This window comes from Rhipicephalus sanguineus, chromosome 6 (genome assembly GCF_013339695.2).
Source record: "Rhipicephalus sanguineus isolate Rsan-2018 chromosome 6, BIME_Rsan_1.4, whole genome shotgun sequence".
NCBI lineage: Eukaryota > Metazoa > Arthropoda > Arachnida > Ixodida > Ixodidae > Rhipicephalus > Rhipicephalus sanguineus.
In genome coordinates, this window is record NC_051181.1 from 16,216,970 (window position 1) to 16,236,602 (window position 19,633).

General features: G+C 49.8%; 1 protein-coding gene across 1 annotated transcript in view; it reads left to right on the forward strand.

The window, feature by feature from the left end:
- The window catches only part of LOC119395612 (activated CDC42 kinase 1), a 97,458-nt gene that overhangs the window by 22,355 nt on the left and 55,470 nt on the right, over positions 1-19,633 (forward strand). The window contains exon 3 of the mRNA XM_037662595.2: positions 8,706-8,887. Coding sequence (XP_037518523.1) covers positions 8,706-8,887 — 182 coding nt within the window. The remainder of the gene's footprint in view (positions 1-8,705; positions 8,888-19,633) is intronic.

Consider the following 19,633-nt stretch of genomic DNA (forward strand, 5'->3'; position numbering starts at 1 on the left):
TATTGTCACGGGGTCGTGACGTCGACGAAGGCAGCAGTCGGCGTGTCGAAGATGAAACTCTTTTATTTGGCTGAACTTGTCGCTGGGAAAAGGAAAGTCAAACTACAGCAATACACACTGTACACTGATAGCGGTGAACAGAGCGTCTGCCGTTGAAATACTGCTCATCGCTGGAACGCACCATTTCTTATACATCATGCATCGAACTTTCTAGCCTTATCACTGGTGGTTGCGCAAGCTCTGAAATAATCTTGACTATTCGCGTCATGTGCACAATCATGACAATATGATCTATACTACGATCTGGAATGTTCCAGACATGCTGGCGTGGCCCGCGCAAGACGGCGATCACACGTGCAACGGGCCAGTTACACAAACATAGCAAAAGAAGCGTGCGTGGCAATATGAAGAAAGTAAAGTGCATGAAAAGATAACTTGCCACCAGCAGGAACCGAACCTGCGACCTTTGAATAATGCGTCTGATGCTCTACCACTGAGATACGACGGCAGTCATCCAGCCGTCCACTTTATGTGGTACATATGTGCATTTAAACCTAGGAGTGTTAGTCAGATCACAGCCATGGCGGCGAGTGTGCAACACTGTTTCTGCCTGTTGGCATCACATAGCACATTTACGAGCTGACCCCCTCGCATACACACCTGAAGGCCTGCCAGAACGAGACCCTCACTGTGAATGAAGGAGGTGTTCTTACCGTGAAGCAAATGCAATTTCTGCACAGTGGCATTTATTTACATGTGCGTTTACATGCTAGTTTCATGTGCCAGAAGACCAAAAAAAAAAAGGGGGCTCGGGTATCATTTTTGCAAAACGTCACAACCGTGATAGAGAGCCTTTCAATTGTGCCCTTGTAACTCCAACAGCACTCCTTATGTCATCGTGCCTCTGATTCATATGTATTCAGAGGTCACTGGTAATCACCATGAGTGCAGCTCCTGGATAAACTCCGCAACCTTTGTCTGTAGCTCTGGATACAATGCTGTTTGGCTGGTTGATGGGTGTCATGATGCAATCCTTTTCTGTCCACTAGCAGCGAATGCTTTCCTCGGACACTCCGAACTTGCAGTGTGCTGCCAGATTTCCATGTGCCTCTACGAACGCAATTGCCATTTTCTTTAATGCTCTGGTCAATTACCATTGGCCTCCCATCATTTTCACAGAAAAGTAAGAAAAAAAAAATGCCTGGAGCCCTAATAGATTCACTAAAGAACAACGAAAGTACGAAATGGGCTGGCCCCATGGCACACAGCTCGTAGTAAACAAAGCGTCGCTGGTGATGGCAATTGACTTCATTTGCCTAAAGTTGCCAGGCTCCCGTTCAAAAGCACAGGCTAAGGTTGGTAGTACATTGTTGTGTAGGGCAGGAGCGCGGCGTAACCCGCGGCGGGCCGACGGAGAGGTTGAACGACGGGAGGGCGCGCGGAGTGACGACGCAGAGACCAAGCTTCGGCGAGACTGACGGAAGACTGCTCTCCCGCGTTTATTGCAGCCGGTTTTAAGGAGCGAGAAGAAAGGTTATTGGTCCGCGAGGCACGGGTCACATGACCGGCACGGCCATGCCGGATTGGTGGTAGCAAAGAGGCATGGCAGAGACCTAGCTCCCCCTTGTAGCATGAATAGAGAGCACAACAGCACTGGTGTCTCAGCATGGCACCAGGGGTCACACGACACAACATACATAATTCAGACAGTAGCGCAACGAATCATATTGCCATGCCCACTTCTTGTTTTATTTTGATGTATTTGGGTTTGACCAGCAAGGACGGTTATCAAGGCTCGACGCTGTCCGCGAAGCAGTGTTCGAGAAGCTTCGTGATTGTAGTAGATCATTTTGTTAAGATTGCGCGCCGCACGCGAGTGTTCCAGCTTTGTCGAGAGATAACGCCCCCACCAGCGATATTGCTGGAAAGTTTGATAGCACCTGTATAAAAGCCGAAGCGCTTGACCGCTTGTGAGTTGATCGACGGTCGACGCTCTGTTCGCCGCTATCAGTGCATACCGCGTGTATTGGTGTAAATTAACTTTCCGTTTCTCGGCCACAAGCTCGTCCAAATAAAGGGTTTCATCTTGGACACCTCGTCTGCGGTCTTCGTCGACGTCACGACCACGTGACATCTGGTGGAGGTGGTGCTTCTTTCATGTACCGGACGCCCCCATCAAGCTGTGAACCCAGCCCAAGTCGCAAGGAAGACATCAACGGCAACCCTGAGCAGCGAACAAGCTGAAGACAACAAGGTCTACGGCCAGGGTACGGGTCTTTACGTGAAAAGATCCGGCGGATCAAGACCCCGACCTTGACCGCAGCGACGATGACAGCCCCTGTGCCGTCTGCACCTGTCCTGTTCCGGCCACCCAAGGAGCCGCCGACCTTCCGCGGTTCAGCACTTGAAGACCCAGAAAGCTGGCTCGAAGCGTACGACCGAGTCGCCGTTCTCAATGCGTGGACCAGTGAAGACAAACTTCAACATGTGTACTTCGCCTTGCAAGATGCCGCTCGCACCTGGTTTGAGAACCAAGAGCGAACCCTGACAACGTGAGACATATTTCGCACCAGGTTCCTCGCTACATTCACGAGCGTCATCCGCAAGGAGAGGGCCGAAGCGCTGCTTGAAACTCGTTCGCAGCTACCATATGAGAACGTGGTGCTCTTCACAGAAGAGATGACCAGACTGTTCTGCCACGCCGACCCCGAAATGCCGGAAGACAAGAAAGTTCGCTTCTTCATGCGAGGAGTAAAGCAGGAGCTGTTTACGGGTCTGATGCAGAACCCACTGAGTACTGTCCAGGAATTCATTTCCGAAGCAACGACGATTGAAAAGACGCTGGAGATGCGCACCCGTCAATTCAATCGCCGCTCGACGCCAGCGTACGCAGACGTTCAACCACTCTGCTCCGACGACCTGCGTGAAACGATTCGAGCAATCGTGCGGGAGGAACTGCGCAAGCTTTTACCCCCGCCACAGCCTCAAGTGGACTCAATCAACGAAATTGTTCGTGAAGTTCAGCAAGCGTTAGGAATTCCCGAACCACCGCAGCCTCATCCGGAGGCCATGACCTACGCTGCTGCAGTCCGCTGTCCCGTGCCCGCTCCGCGACAACGTCGAGACAGCGCATCACCACAGTTCGGCCGCCCGATGCCACCACCACCACTGATGCCCTACCGTCCTCCTGTCACCCAGCGCTGTGCCCCGCGCAACGCGCCAAGGAAGACCAATGTTTGGCGTGCCCCTGACAACCGCCTGCTCTGCTATCACTGCGGGGAGGCCAGCCACACGTACCGCCGCTGCCACTACCGACAGATGGGGCTACGCGGATTCGCTGCCAACGCACCGCGCCCATAGCCAGGCGAACGGCCTCGCGACGTTGACGGCTACTTCACCAGAACACAGTGGCAAGAACGACGACCTTCCCGCTCGCCGGCAGTACACTGGCCCAAACCTGGGCCGGTCGCCTAGCCCGTATCCGGGAAACTAAGGGCAGCAACCGATGGAGGTTCGGTTGCTCTACGACGAAATGCCGAAGATCCTCCGCGGCTGCCGCCGCCGACAACGCGATGAGACCTGCAGAACACGATGTGAGGCAGATGAAGCCCTGCTGACGAAACCTCGCGGACCGAAGAATTCCTGACGAGGCAACGGGAAAGCAGTGGAAGAAACTGACGTAGCCGTGACCCAATGCCACAGCCTAACTGCAATGCCAGACGACAAACTAGTGACCTCGACGTTCTCATCGACGGCCACAACGTCACCGCCCTCGTCGACACTGGGGCCGACTATTCCATCGTCAGTGGGCCATTCACCACGAAGCTGAAGAAAGTAAAGACCAATTGGAATGGACCCGAAATCCGGACAGCTGGAGGCCACCTGATAACGCCGAGTGGTGTCTGCACGGCAAGAGTCACCATCAATAACCGGACTTATCCTGCGAACTTTGTAATCCTACAAAACTGCTCCAGGGATGTGATACTTGGAACGGACTTCCTAAGTGACCACGGAGCCGTCATCGACCTGAGGTCTGAGTCGATAACACTAACCTCAGACAAAGCGCTCCCGCCCCACGCGACGCCAGGGAACCATGCATTGAATGTGATAGAAGAGCAGGGGACCGTTCCGCTGCACTCCAGCATCATTATTTTCGTCGGCACCGAAAAACCAGCGAATTTTGAAGGCGTCATCGAGGGGGATCAGCACCTACTCCTGAACCGTAAAATTTGTGTCGCAAGAGGTATAGCCGAGCTGCGTGACGGTAAAGCAAAGGTAGTGCTGACTAACTTCAGCCACGAATATAGGCACCTCAACATTGGTACGACGGTCGCCTACATCGACAAATGTGTGGCCGCCAGCAACGCTTTCACCCTCTTCGATGCTGCCAAACCTGCTTCGATGAATCGAGGCCCCGAACCAGATTGCGACGTCAACCCGAGCCTTCCGAAGGTCAAGCAAGACCAGCTCAAAACCCTGCTCCTGCAATACAAGGACGGCTTCTCGTCGTCGTCAAAAATTCGACAGACCCCAGTCGCGAAACATCGCATCATAACAGAAGAAAGTGCCCGACCAATCCGTCAGAGGCCATACCGAGTTTCGTCGCGAGAACGCGAAAACGCGAGGCCGTCAAGAAACAGGTTGACGAAATGCTACGCGACGACATCATCGAGCCATCCAAGAGTCCATGGGCGTCACCTGTGGTGTTAGTGAGAAAGAAGGATGGGACCCTACGCTTCTGCATCGATTATCGTCGCCTGAACAAAATCACGAAGAAGGACGTGTACCCTCTTCCACGGATGACGTCCTGGATCGATTCCACAACGCGAAGTACTTTTCGTCGATGGACCTCAAGAGCGGCTACTGGCAAATCGAAGTCGACGAGAGAGACCGAGAAAAGACTGCCTTTATAACACTCGACGGCCTGTTTGAGTTCAAGGTCATGCCTTTCGGTCTTTACTCGGCACCTGCGACGTTCCAGCGTGTCATGGACACCGTACTGGCCGGATTGAAGTGGCAGACGTGTCTTGTGTATTTGGACGACGTCGTCGTGTTTTCCTCGACCTTCGACGAGCATCTCCGGCGGCTTGAGGCAGTACTTCAAGCAATCAATGCCTCTAGACTGACCCTGAAGTCACAAAAGTGCCGATTCGCGTACGACGAGCTCTTGTTTCTGGGTCATGTGATCAGCAAGTCTGGAGAGTGCCCAGACCTGCCGAAAACAGCTGCCGTCGCCGACTTGGCGCCACCCACCGACAAGAAGGCCGTGCGCCGATTTCTCGGCCTATGCGCCTATTACAGACGCTTCGTCAAAAACTTTTCACGTATCGCCGAACCACTGACGCTTCTCACGAAGAATAACGTGGAATTCAGGTGGGAAACGGCGCAAGTGCATGCCTTTCAAGAACTTAAACGACGCCTGCAGACTCCACCCATACTTGCGCATTTCGACGATTGCGCCGATACGGAAATACACACCGACGCAAGCAGCGTAGGACTCGGTGCCGTCCTTGTGCAAAAGACTGGACTGACGGGCTTGAAAGGGTTATCAGTTATGCTAGCTGGTCACTATCCAAGGCAGAAGCAAACTATTCCACAACAGAAAAGGAATGCCTTGCCATCCTCTGGGCTACGTCAAAGTTTCGCCCTTACCTCTATGGCAGGCCCTTCAAAGTTGTCAGTGACCATCACGCCTTATGTTGGCTAGCTAACTTGAAGCATAGAGTTTCCTAAAATTAACTAGAGGGAACTCTGGCGCTGCGATCGTTCAGCCACCATGGGAATGATGGGTAATACACGGATTTGCCTAGTCTTTGTACTTGCGGGCTTCGAACGCACTTGTGGCTTTGTTTATTGCTGTGTTTTGGTTTTCTTTCAGATAAAAGAATGGATCGTTGTGAACTTCGTGACCAGATTTGAATTGGTGAGCCTAAAAAAGTTAAGTGGTGAAGTGGAACTGTTGAACGTTTGAACTTCATCTTGCGACAAAGCGGACGCAGGCGACGCCCAGCCAAACGGAGCCGAAAGTACGAAGTTTAGACAAATCCGTGTACTACCCATCATTCCCATGCTGGCTGAAGCGCCATGCGTTGCAGCTCCCATGGACACTAGCGCCAGAGTTCCCTCTAGTAAGTATTGTAGGAAACTCTATGACTTGAAGGACCCTTCAGGTTGTCTCGCACAATGGAGGCTGAGGCTTCAAGAATTCTACATTACCGTCGTGTACAAGTCCGGACGAAAACACTGACGCCTACTGCCTGTCTCGTGCCCCCGTCGAAGCGCTGCCACAAGACGATGATGATGACTGCTTCCTCGGAACTATAAGTGCCGACGACTTCGCCGAAAAGCAACGAGCCGGCGTGGAACTGGGGTGCCTCATGGAGTACCTCGAGTGCAAGACAGCCGTTGTTCCGAAGGTATTCAATCGAGGACTGCCATAGTTTTTTTTTACGGAACGGCATTCTCCTGCGGCTTCTCGCCACTTTGAACCGACTACTTTCTTGTCATACCCTCATCATTGCGACCAGAAGTCCTCCAGGCCCTACACGACGACCGGACGGCTGGACACCTCGGGGTTTCCCGCACGCTCGCCAGAATACAGGAAAAATACTACTGGCCACGCCTTGCTGCCGACGTCGCCCACTACGTTAAGACTTGCCGAGATTGCCAGTAACGGCAAACACCGCCGACTAGGCCAGCGGGACTTCTGCAGCCAATTGAACCACCTCACTGGGGCCGTTCCCGACGTCGACTTCCGGCAACAAGTGGATTGTCGTAGCAACTGACTACCTCACCCGCTACGCCGAGACAAAGGCCTTGCCCAAAGGCAGTGCCGCCGAGGTAGCCAAGTTCTTCGTGGAGAACATTGTCTTGCGTCATGGGGCCTCAGAGGTCCTCATCACGGACAGAGGTACCGCCTTTACTGCGGACCTAACTCAGGCGATCTTCAAATACAGCGAGAGAAGCCACCGCTGCACCACCGCCTACCACCCGCAGACCAATGGCCTCACCGAGCATCTAAAGAAGACCATCGCCGACATTCTGGCCATGTACGTCGACATTGAGCACAAGACGTGGGACGCCGTCCTTCCGTACGTGACCTTCGCTTACAAAACGGCCGTCCAAGAAACGACGCAGATGAGGCCGTACAAGTTGGTCTACGGAAGGAGCCTAGCGACGACGCTCGACGCCATGCTACCCGACGTCACCGATGAAAAAAATCTCGACGCCGCCGCTTACTCACAACGTGCCGAAGAAGCACGACAGCTCGCCCGCCTGTGCATCAAGACCCAGCAGCACACCGACAGCTGTCGCTACAATCTTCGACGACGCTTCGTGGAATACAAGCCCGGCAACCGTGTTTGGGTCTGGACACCGATACGCCGATGTGGGATTAGCGAAAAACTCCTTCGGCGATACTTCGGGCCATACAAGGTTCTTAGACGCCTCGGTGCTCTTGACTACGAGGTCATCCCGGACGGCATTACGAACTCCCAGCGACGCCGCGCATGGCCTGAAGTCATCCATGTCGTGCGCCTTAAGCCGTTTTAAATGCGGAGCATTTCTTAGTCGCACCTGCGGCGTCGGCGGCGCCATCCACACTCCCACTGCGCATGCTTGGCTCGTCTTGTGCCGGCAGCAAGCCTCTTTGTTTATTGTTGCGTTTTCGTTTTCTTTTGGACCGTTGTGAACTTCGTCACCAGATTTCAGTTGGTGAGCCTAAAAATGTTAAAGTGGTGAAGTGGAACTGCTGACTTTTGCTGAACTTCGTTTTGTGACAAAGTGGATGCAGGCGATACGGTTGCCAAATGGAGCCAAATGAACAAAGTTTAGACAAATCCGTGAAATACCCATCATTCCCATGCTGGCTGAAGCGCCATGCGTTGCAGCTCCCATAGACACTAGTGCCAGAGTTCTCTCTAGTGTATCTATAGGAAACTCTATGGGTGGTCCTCTTGATGGGACTCCCAGAAAGGGGCGCCAGCGAGAAGGAGGGTGGAGAAACTGCGCCTCCACTTACAGCAGGTCAGTCTCTCTTTTGTCCCTGCAAGAAAATACAAGAGCAGCCTGGTGACACCACACTCTTCCAGCACATTAAGAACCGTGGATGGGGATCCATGGAGGACTGTCCATGAATTGCATGTATTGCGGATATGTAGTGGCTGAGATTTGGTGCTCGTGTACTGGCCTCACCACTCTTTTGTGGTCTTGCCACTGTTGTTTTAGAGTGCCACAAGTTTGTAGCTTCCCCAGGACATTGGTCCCATATATTTAAACATTTGCCTACAAATAAACTTGCTTGTTTACCAAGCCATTATAAATGTGGCGAGTTGTTATAGAGGGAAAGGCACCACATCCTCAGCATCTTTCGATGCAGACACATTGCTCCCTAGTCATACTTGACTGTGGCCCTGACATGTAAGCTATGTAATGAAGAGCCACATTGTAGTAGTGTCTTGTGGTAACTGTGCTTGAAACGCAGCAAAATAAGGTTGCAAGGTGGGCTTGCTGGTACGGCGTATTTATATAACAATGGTAGTGCAAAGAAACGGGACACTGTCTCTTTGTTGTTGCCTTCTTGTGTCCTGCGTAGCTACGATTGTTATCCAAATGTGCAGGAAAATGAGGTCCTTGGAAAGATGCAGAAAGCAACCCTGGTTGCGCTGCCTGAGCCTGGCGGTTGTGCTCTTTGTTCTCTGTGACAGGAGAGTGGGCGGCTGGAACTGGAGCCTGGTGACCTGGTGGAGGTTCTGGATGGCCGGCCCGAGCACCACTGGTGGCGAGGCCAGAGCCAGCGCACCTTCCGCCTCGGCCAGTTCCCCCGCAGTGCCTGCGAGTCCCTGTCACGTGTCAGCCCCCGCGACATCAGCCGACCACTGCGAAACAGGTCGGGCTCTCTTCAAGTGCTCATTGGAAACATAGAAAGGCTCTGTGTACCTTGGTGAACTGGACTGAGTGAAATGGAAGTCTAGGCCAAACTCTTACTGTGGCTGAAGGAAGAGAGAATTCTCAAGTTTATCAATCCCTGGTTGGGAGGGTGGGAAACTGAGCAGTGCACGATTTGGTTGAGTGAAACTGGTAGGAATCTGGCAGAGCCCATGCATTGTGGGAATCTGCTCCATGCGAAGCAATCAGTGGGTAGACGCCCACACCGGATTTTCTTGCTTGGAACCAAGCGTTACGAGCTGTATTGATGTCTTTATGTAAATTGAGTAGTTGTGCACATGTCGTGGGCTCACCAGACATGCCCAGCGCACCAGCTTGTAAGGGGTAACATTGGCATTCACGTGAAGTTGAGACGTGTTTATTACGAGGACGTGCATGCCACGTGTGCATATCAGAAGTAGCTCATGTTAGACAGGGGTGCAAACACGGACACGAGAGAAGTCAAGACATCACAAACGCCGATTATCAACTGGAAAGCCGCACAACGGCAGAAAAGAAAGATGATACGAAAACTTATCTGTGCATGCCCAAGCCATAGGCGAACCTATCTATCCGGCACGTGAGAGATAACTATTCAGACATTTGATTTATTCTTTATGTAGGTTAATCAATGGTTGGCTCACGCATGTGCTACCACTATTATCTATATGCCAGGTCTCAACCATTAAACGCATTTCTTGATTTCTGTGCCGGTACAAAATCACACATTCATAGAATTTTGGCGTGCACTTACACTCTCGACAGTGTAAAGATAGATTAGTTGGTGAGCCTCCGGTTAGCGATCTCTTTATGCTCCATTAACCTCTGGTTAACACAGCAACCCGTTTGCCCTACGTAGAAGCGGCCACAGCTAAACGGAATTTTATACACGACACGCATATGGCGATCAGTAAATTTGTTGGTATGTTTCACAAAACAAATCTCAGTCCTCTTCTTGTCTATCACCTGGTCATTCTTTTTCTGTACTGCGGCACATATCTTACCTAGCCTTTGGCAGCCGTAAAAACAACCTTAACACCCTATCTACCCCCCACTTTCTTTAGCCTGTGAGATACGCAATACAGAAGTAGCTGTCGCAGGCGCATCTGCAGAATGCTTGATTATAGCTTGTGGAGTGTAGGTGTGCATATGTAATGTTTATTAAATTGATATAGAAGTGGATAGCCAACACTGTAACCGCCATTGGCATTGTGCTGATGCCTTTTTTAGAAACAGTTTAAAGCACTTGCATTGTTCTGTGGTAGAATACTCGACTGCTATGCAGAATGAGTTTGATTCCGGCTCGAGCAGTGGTTTTTACTCTTTGCTTCCATCGGGATATTTCACCCATCGACAACGCTGCTGATGCCAGCACTGCATTTTCTGCAACACAGATTTCCAAAGTTAGGGTTGATATAGACTATGAATCACCTGTGGTGCATAGCTGAAGACCACGAGCCGTGGTGTCTGAATATCTGCCACTCTTGACTCGTGGGGAGGATTTTATGCTGTATGCGGCACGTTCATGACGCGACCTGCATATCATGTTTGTTACGCTCGTGTCGTTTTATGCCAGTTTTGGGATATGCCAAGTTAAGAAAACGAGCACAAGAGCGCCAAGATGTAGGTGGCTAGATAACAGCCACAGAATGCACACTCCCACTTCAGTCGTGGAGTGCAGCAGATAGGGCGCTTGCATCCTCGTCAGCAGATTTAAAAAGCTTGGTGGCTTTGTGAGCCGAGCTTTTGCATTTGCTGCTAGTACGCAGACTTATCAGCTTGCCAGGCTTTTGCCGTGGCGCGCTCTGCTCTTGGTTCAGCGCTTGAGTGCGATCTCTTTGACGCCTCATCTTCATATCTTGGGCAAGCTTGCCGCCACAGCTTATCGACCCTCAGGCTAGGCCTAATGAGCACTGGCTGCCTTTTCGGCATTGGCTGCAGGTGACCTAAGTTATGGTTTGGTATGGAATCAACAAAGCTATTTCCAGTGGCTGTGCTTAAAGAGGGGGGATAACATTGTCAAAGAAAGCGAGAGTGGCATGTGTAACGCTTGTACAGTGGTTTGCGATTCAACTGCAATGTTCTGCACATCAAATGCGCACTGAGAGATCAAACCAGGTACCGTACAGTGCATGAAATTGTGGCAGTTGTCATTCGACATAGTGTCTGTGTAATGTGCTTATCGGGGAGTTTTGAAGCATAGTTGGTAGGGAGTTTTAGTGTGAACGTATACTTCTTTACGTTACCGTGTTACCGGATTACGTTGAGATAACTGATATTTATTCTCCAACCAAAGTTACGAAGACACGTAAAAACCCGACGTTTCGGAACCAGCTCGGTTCCTTCCTCAGGGGGGACTGCGGCGGCTTGGCAGCGGCCTCTTTAAGGCACTCTCGCGGCGGTTAACGACCCCACGCATTACCGAGGAGCGTAGCCCATGCGCATACACCGGGGGGAGAGTTCCGAGTGAACGGTTGATATTTTGAGTGGTCCTCTGTATATGCCACGACTCCAGTAGTAACCTCCTCCTCCACTTGGTTTCACTTTCGAGGATGGCGGTTCCGTTGAAGTCTATTCTGTGGTCAAACGTCTCTGCGTGCTCGGCGACGGCGCTGCGTTCTTTGTTGAGTTTACGGACGTCGTTGACGTGTTGCCTAATTCGTTCGGGGAAGTTTTTGGTCTCGCCGATGTATGACGAGGGGCAGTCGGCACACGGTATTTTGTAAACGACGCCGGGCGCCCTGTCCTTTGTTGGTCGGTCTTTCGGGCGGGGAAGGAAGCGGCCCAGCGTGCATGAAGGCACGTGCGCGATGTGCACGCCTTCTTTTCTAAAAATCCGAGCCAACGCCTCGCTGGCTCCCTGGACGTATGGGACCGACACGCGTTTTGGAGAGCTGTTCGTCAATGCTGGCTGGGAGTCGCGTAACCTCTTTTTCTCTGCGCGGCGGGCGACTTATCGAATGAAATTTCTGGGATAACCGTTTTTTCTGAGGTCCGCAATTACGCGGGCCTCTTCTTTCCGGCGTTCCGTGTCAGTGGAACATATCTTTTTGGCTCTCTGAAGTAACGTGGACACAACGGAGGCCTTGTGGGTGGAGGGATGGGACGAATCGTATTGAAGGTATCGGCCGGTGTGCGTCGGCTTCCTGTAAACGGAGAACTTCAAGTCACTGCCCCTTCTTGCCACCTGGACGTCGAGAAAGGGGAGGGTGCGGTCGCGTTCACACTCGACCGTGAACTGTATGGCTGGGTGAACGGAATTTAGGTGCAGTCTGAAGTTTTCAATTTCAGATGTCTTCACGACACAAAAGCAATCGTCCACGTACCGAAGAAAGAGCTTGGGTCGCGGCGAGAAGGAGCCAAGTGCTTCCCTTTCTATATGTTCCATGGTCAGGTTTGCCATTGTGACGGAGATGGAGGCTCCCATTGCGGTTCCACTGTTTTGCCTGAAGATTGTTCCTTTGTAGGAAAAATACATGCTGGACAGGCAGAATTCCAGTAGGCGGCAGAGTTCGTCAATAGTGAGTGCGGTCCTTTGACTCAAGCCATCGTCACCCTCAAGAGCAGCACGGGCACAGGATACAGCTAAGGGTACCGGCACATTGGTGAACAAAGATACGACGTCGAACGAGACCAGGCTCTCGTCTTCGTCGATGCTCACCTCTGATGCTAGCTGCACGAAGTGGCTGGAGTCGCGGACATGAGTTGGGGTATTCCGGGTGAGAGGGGCGATGATTCGGTGCAGGAAGCTTGAAAGGGCTCGGCATGGAGAGGAAGTGAAGTCGACGATCGGTCGGAGGGGGGCGCCAGGCTTGTGAATTTTGGGTAGTCCGTAGAAACCCGGTGCGGAGCCGTTGCGGCAGATTAGACAGGTAGAGTGCTTTTAATTGTGGGTGGTGCTTGAAAATTTCGGAGAGTAGCTTGTTTAGCTGAGTCTGAGTTTGCTTCGTCGGATCCTTTTTCAGCTGCGTATATGCGTCACCCTCTAAAAGGGCCGAAATCTTCCGGTCATAGTCCCGGCTGTCCAACACCACCGTTGAGTTGCCCTTGTCAGCGGGGAGGATGACAATGCTCTGATCTTGTCGGAGTTCCCGAAGGGCTTTGCTCTCTTCTGCGGTCAAGTTCTTTTTCCCTTGCGACGGCAATTTCGAAAGGATTCCAATTGATTTTAGTCTAATTTCTTCTCTGGCGCTTGGCCTCACACTCTGGACGGCTTCCTCTACAGCCGCGACGACTTTCGATAAACGGGGCGTCGTTGACACGTTATACCCGTGTCCCTTTGCCAGAACAGAAGTTTCCCGATTAGTGAGTGGGCGGGATGACAAATTGGTGACAAACCTGGGATTTGGGTTGCCTTGGGGCGAACCCCGGTCCAGGTGAGAAAGTTTCCTATCCTGCGCGGTCCGATGCCTGTCTGCAGACGACGCCGCCACGGAGTCCGCGGATGCGTCGATCGGAGGCATCAATCCAGGGATGCGGTGCTGAAGTTTACGCTTGGCGAAGAACAGGTCTAATTCCTTTTTCCGTAGAGAGGCGTTGATTTCATGCAGGCGGGCGTTGACCAGCCGTTGTTCTGCTCTCATGACGATTTACCATGTTACCGGAACTCGAGTTTTAGTAAAGTTTTTAGCTACCCAAGCATAAACCTTTATGTACGTACGTAAACATTTGCATTTGTGCAAACCACTAAATGGTGATGATCACTGCATTTAAACTACATTTAATTTAGATAATATTGAATTACCGGTGCGGCAAAATCATAAAAGAGGTTTTTAGCGTTTGAAGTATGTCGGTATACGCAAAGGGGTGTAGCAATACCGGGTTACCGGACGATGGTGTCGACATCTTGTGACGCTTCGTGCAACCACAGTCATGGACATATTTGTTTTCGCTTAGTGCTTTTGAGGGAAAAAAATGAATAAAAAGGCAACTCATTCGTAATTATGCCACTGCAAGGCATTTACATTGGAAGTAGAATGCCCGATGTTTCTGCAATAACAGTTTTGTGCTTGCCTGGTTCACCCTGGCCCCACTAGATGGTGCCACCTATCCAGCCTGTCAGAGGCCTTTGGCCTCTCACGTTTACGGCTTCGGTGTTCTAGGTCGCTCTAGCCTCGGTAATCCGGCTCAAACAAGGTGATCGTAAGTGGTGCTCGCACTTCGGCTTATTTTGACCCGGCGGTGGATATCACGAGTAGCCACGAACGAAGGTGGATTTGCGAGATAGGGCCGTAAATGTAAAGCCAAACAGGCGAGTAGTTTACGTTCCGTAAACCTTTATGTTCCGTAAAGGTTCGTGCATGCGCAGAGTCCATCTGGTATTCGGTAACTCGTTAACGTAAAGAAGTACTATACGTACAAACTAAAAGTTAGTGACTTTCCACGTTTTCTTTGTGAGCTTTCCTGTAAACGGTTGCCAACACCCCCTGCTGGTGTGCCTTGATTCTTAGACATGCATGGCTGCTTGTTCAAACTTGAACTGGTATAGCGCATGATGGGGAAGAAGAAATGGCCGAGCAGACCGACACAAGAGGACATAGCGCTAACTTCCGACTGAGCTTTATTGTGAAAATGCATCAAATATGTAGACTTGCGCAAGCATACAAAAAACACCCTAATGCAACGCCAAGATTAGGCACACCATCGCACTGTCACACGCCACAGATTCATAGACGGTTTCCTTGATTAAGGAAGGCCACTTCATATTCAGATAAAGCCAACGAAGGGGCACTGATACATCTGATGCCAGCTCTTGCTATACAATGCGCTTCAATAATCTCTCGAGTGATTTGTGACGGGTGCTTTCTTACTACTTCACATTGATCAAACATAGGGGAGCATCCACGATCGCGGCAGTGAATTCCAATGTGGCCCTGAGTTGCTTTGTGAACATTATAATAGTGCTCTTTTAGCCTTTCATTAAGGCAGCGCCCCGTTTGGCCGATATACCTCTTACCACATGAGAGTGGTATCGAGTAAACAACCCCCACTTCACACGGCACAAACTGAGTTTTGTGCTTAGTTGAGCAAACAGTGGCGATTGATTTGAGGGGATTGACTGCTTTGCAAGGCCGCTGTAACTTATCAGGCGCCGAAAACACCACTTTCACACTGACCTTCTCCCCTATCTTTTTTAGTCGGTGGGAAATGTCATGCACATAGGGTAAAACAACGGGTCTTTTTCCGTCATTAGATTCCGCCTGAGCCTCGGAGTTGCAGTCTTTTTTCATCTGTTTTAATAGCTTTTCAGCTATAGATGCAAGTAGGATAGCTGGGTACCCAGCATTCAAAAGCCTTTCAGCTTGAGCTGCAAAGCTGCGCTGCATGACATGATGACATGATTTCCTAACGGGGTTGATGAGACAAAGATTTGTGATGCTTCGCTTAACTAACTTGGAATGGAAAGCGTCATAGAGTAAAAGAGGTTTTCCAGTTCTAGGTTCATATAGCCAGCACACGTGGTCAGGTGAAAGAATCAAATTCAAATCTAAAAAGCATAAGCTGTTGTCAGTTGGCATCTCATGAGTCAATAAAAGCGGTTTAAAACATTCATTAAAAGTCATTACAATATCGTCGGTTAGGTGCTGGCAGGTAGCGTCACTGCAGTCGATGAAAATCAAAAAGTCGTCTACGTAACGACATACTTTGGCGACAATATTTTGGTCAAGCATGCTCATCAGCAATCGGTCATGATATGCAAGGTATATGTCACTAAGGATCGGGGCGAGGCATGACCCGATGCAGACACCGCTATTCTGTATGTATGTACGATCATTAAAAGATACAAAAGTCGACTTGATATAAAACGACAGAAGCTCTAAGAGGTTACTGTTATGGACACCCGTAAGATTCTGGAAGGCTACAGCACCAAATGAATCAATGGCAACGTCAACACACTGTAACAACTTCCCATGCGGCAAAGAGTAATACAAATCTTTTATATCGACAGAAAATGCTTTTAAGCCCCTGTTGTTCTGTTCCAGAAAGTTAACCAAAATGTCCGAATTCCTTATTAAAAATGGGTCATCCATGGTGAGCAAATTGAGCTTTTCTTGCAGAAATAATGCCACAGTTTTTTGCCATGTTCCTCTCTCTGTCACAATTACCCGCAGGGGGCAGTCGACCTTGTGTGTTTTGGCTGTGAAGAACACATCAAGGCTGAGCTTCTTGCACTTATCTACTGCTTTGGAAAGTTGTTCCAAACCCAAGGTAGTGCACAACTTTTTTGCTTGGGATTTAACTTTGCAGAGCGAAGTGTCGTCCTCAGCTCTAAAGACAGAATGAACGGCTGTGGTCGCTTTCTCAATAAATAAAGAGTTAGGTAAAACGACGAAGCCTCCCTCTTTGTCAGAAGGTAACAGGGCTAGTGAATTGTCTTTACAGAACCCCACGACTTTGTTAACTGGCAGTTTTTTGGTAGAAGCACCCGTCACAAATCACTCGAGAGATTATTGAAGCGCATTGTATAGCAAGAGCTGGCATCAGATGTATCAGCGCCCCTTCGTTGGCTTTATCTGAACATGAAGTGGCCTTCCTTAATCAAGGAAACCATCTATGAATCTGTGGCGTGTGATGGTGTGCCTAATCTTGGCGTTGCGTTAGGGTGTTTTTTGTATGCTTGCGCAAGTCTACATATTTGATGCATTTTCACAATAAAGCTCAGTTGGAAGTTAGCGCTCTGTCCTCTTGTGTCGGTCTGCTCGGCCGTTTCTTCTTCCCCGTAATGCGCTCTACCATTTCAAGTACGTCGAACCAACTCGCCCAATCTTCAACACTTGTGCTTGTTCAAGATACTTTGCACAGGTGCAGCCGTTTGAAAAGGTTCTTTTGGTTGTACAGTGCAGTACCGCATATAGAGAGGATATTCACTAATCTGGTGACTTACGTTATAAGCGGTCTACACTGTATATGTTGCAATCCGAAACATGCATGCGTACATTTGTAAACAATATATAGATTTATGGGTTTATAAACGAAGTAAACGCTACATATACTGAGGTTCAAAAATAAATATATACCGATATATATTCACAGTTATGCTTAAAGAACAATTTTATATGCACAAACTTAAAGGGCCCGTCACCAGGCCACATAGCAAATTTTAGTTAGACACTGGAAGTTGTTGTGTGCCGAATGAAGAGCAGTATGCCGCAAGAATTTTTCAGTTCGGTTCATTACGAGCTGAGAAAAACAATAATTTGTAGCGGCGCGAAACCACGATGCGAGGAGGCAAGTTTCAAACCCTTGCCACTCGCCCCGTGTGGCCTTAGCAAGCCGAATCCCTTCCCTGCCCTCTTCACTTGACACATACGCATGAACACGTCATGTGCATGCATGGTCACGTGTGCATGACGTGCCCGAGCCAGCCCGAGCACGTGAGCGGCGTTGCACGGCCGCTACCTTTTTTTTATGTAGCGACCGTGGGCGTTTTGTCCACGTTCTCTGTGGTGTACTGCCTGTTTCTGTGGGACGGCATGAAAGTTGAGACATTTGTACGGGCACGAGAGTGGCGGTATCATGAGCCAGTGCCGCATTAACGTTTACTTGGACGCGGTAGAATAAATCAGCATAATGAGGGCTCGAACGTGCCATAACATTACTTTCGTTTCCAGGGCTCGCGTCTGCTCGATGCGCTAACCGCGGGGACACAAAAGCATGGGAAAGGGAGGCACATTAGCCCCGCATCTCGCTGCAATTCACGAAAAGAAAGTAAAAAAGACGCACACATTCCCTTTGTGTGTCTCATTATTCCTCTCAAGTTTTATTAATCTATTCAAGCAACAAATTACAAACTACACATGTCGTGTCAAATAATTATCACAGTGTCACGTGCTACTGTCGGCGACATCAGAGCACAGTCGTCTACGTAGAGGAGCGACGTCGCAGCACTACCATCTATGTAGGGCCATTTTCTCATGTACGTCATCCCCTCATTCTCTAAAGCGCGCGCCCGCGAGAGGAAGGGCAAGCAGCGTTCACATTGAAATTTGACCCATTTCCGCGGCGCGTAGCGTTGCAAATTTTGGCAGACGTGATCGTGAACGCCCAGTGTATGCATTGCGCTCGTTAGCTCAAAATTGTCAAAGCTGGTGAGGGGCCCTTTAAAGTAAAGGTTGCCATCGAGGGCTTCAACACTTGGTAATTTGTTAATAAGTTCCGATTGTTGATCGTTCTTGGGGAAAAGGAATAGTTAAAGCAATTATTGAGTGCTTGATACCATGATAATTTTCGGCCAGGCCGACATCTTTTAACGTGATAGCGTTAAAGAGCTCGTTTCGCAGAAATTCCGTCGTCGGTGTCCGCGTCGTTGGTTGTGAGCTAAAAATTGAGAAAGTTGCAAATAAAATAAATAATAAAAATGTTGGGTCTGAGTGAGAATCGAACCCAGGCTGTGTGCGTGGCAAGCAGTTGTTCTACCACACAGCCACATCTCTGCTTGAAACTGCACTGAAAGCAACTTTCATGCTTCACAAACATACGCGTCCTGTATACAGGTGCCACAGCATGAGATGTAATATCGCAGTAATATTGCGTGGTACAAGCATACATTGCCATCGGGCGTCACACCATGTCAATATCATAATGACTTAATGGTTTAAAGCCAGCCACCCATTACAGAAGGCACACACATTACTACGCGTATTCCCCTAAGACCACGTAGTGGATGCATCGCAACTTCGAAAAAGTTTCTCGCGCATAATTGCTGCTGGTTTAAAGCATGTCACCCATTACATAAGAAACACCTTAGTGTGCTTGTTCTGTTATACACACGTAGTGGGTGCACTGATACTTGGAAAAAAATGTCATGCACACAGACGTCCTCTCATGCCACCGGGCCCTTGACACGCTTGTGATAGGTTCTGTATCGTCTACAAGCGAGAACCACACTGCGGTGTCTTCCTAATTGGCGAGTTTTGGTGGGGCATCAGTGTCGAGTGGCACGCGACAACGAGGGCGACGCAAGACTGAGGCAGAGAAGGCAGACACCAAAGCTCGGCTATGCGACCACTTTGTACTTTGTCAATTACATTGCAGTGATGCACAGTCTGAACTTCTCGAGTAACAACATACAATAAGAAATATGCACTAGGTGGTCAAAGTACGCACTAGGGGCAGGATATCACTATCGCGTTCAACTCTTAAAGGCGAAGCTTAAGCGTCCTCCTAGTTTTACAGCGAAAGCTGTTATGAGATCACAACAAGGGCCGTTTTTGGCGCCGCCGCCAGTGTCCGTAACCACTATCGCTCGAAATAAGAAAAAAAAAAACGAAATAAGAAAAAATTTCCAGGATGGAACGAGGTTCGAACCTGGGCCCTCTGCGTGTGAGCCCAGTATTCAACCTCAGAGCCATGCCGGTGCTTGAAACTGCTTTGCAAAATGACCCTATACAGGCTTCATGTCGGGAAGGAGCCACATTAACACATGTAATGAAGCGTGGTAGAAGAGCAAAATAACAACCAAGTGTCACACAATGCAAATTGCGCAATGATTGGGTTGTTGAATGCTTCCAACCCATTACAAAGGGCTCTGCCATAATTCTTCATCATCATCAGTCACAGCATCAACAAAGTGCACATAATGCCTTACAGATGGTAGCTCGCTCCTCCGCAGAATGACGAATAATGTCGAGGTGGGTGCTTCCCAACTTCACAAATATGATTTGTGGCGTAGTGGGTACGTCCCTAGTGTACTTGTATCAGTAGCCAC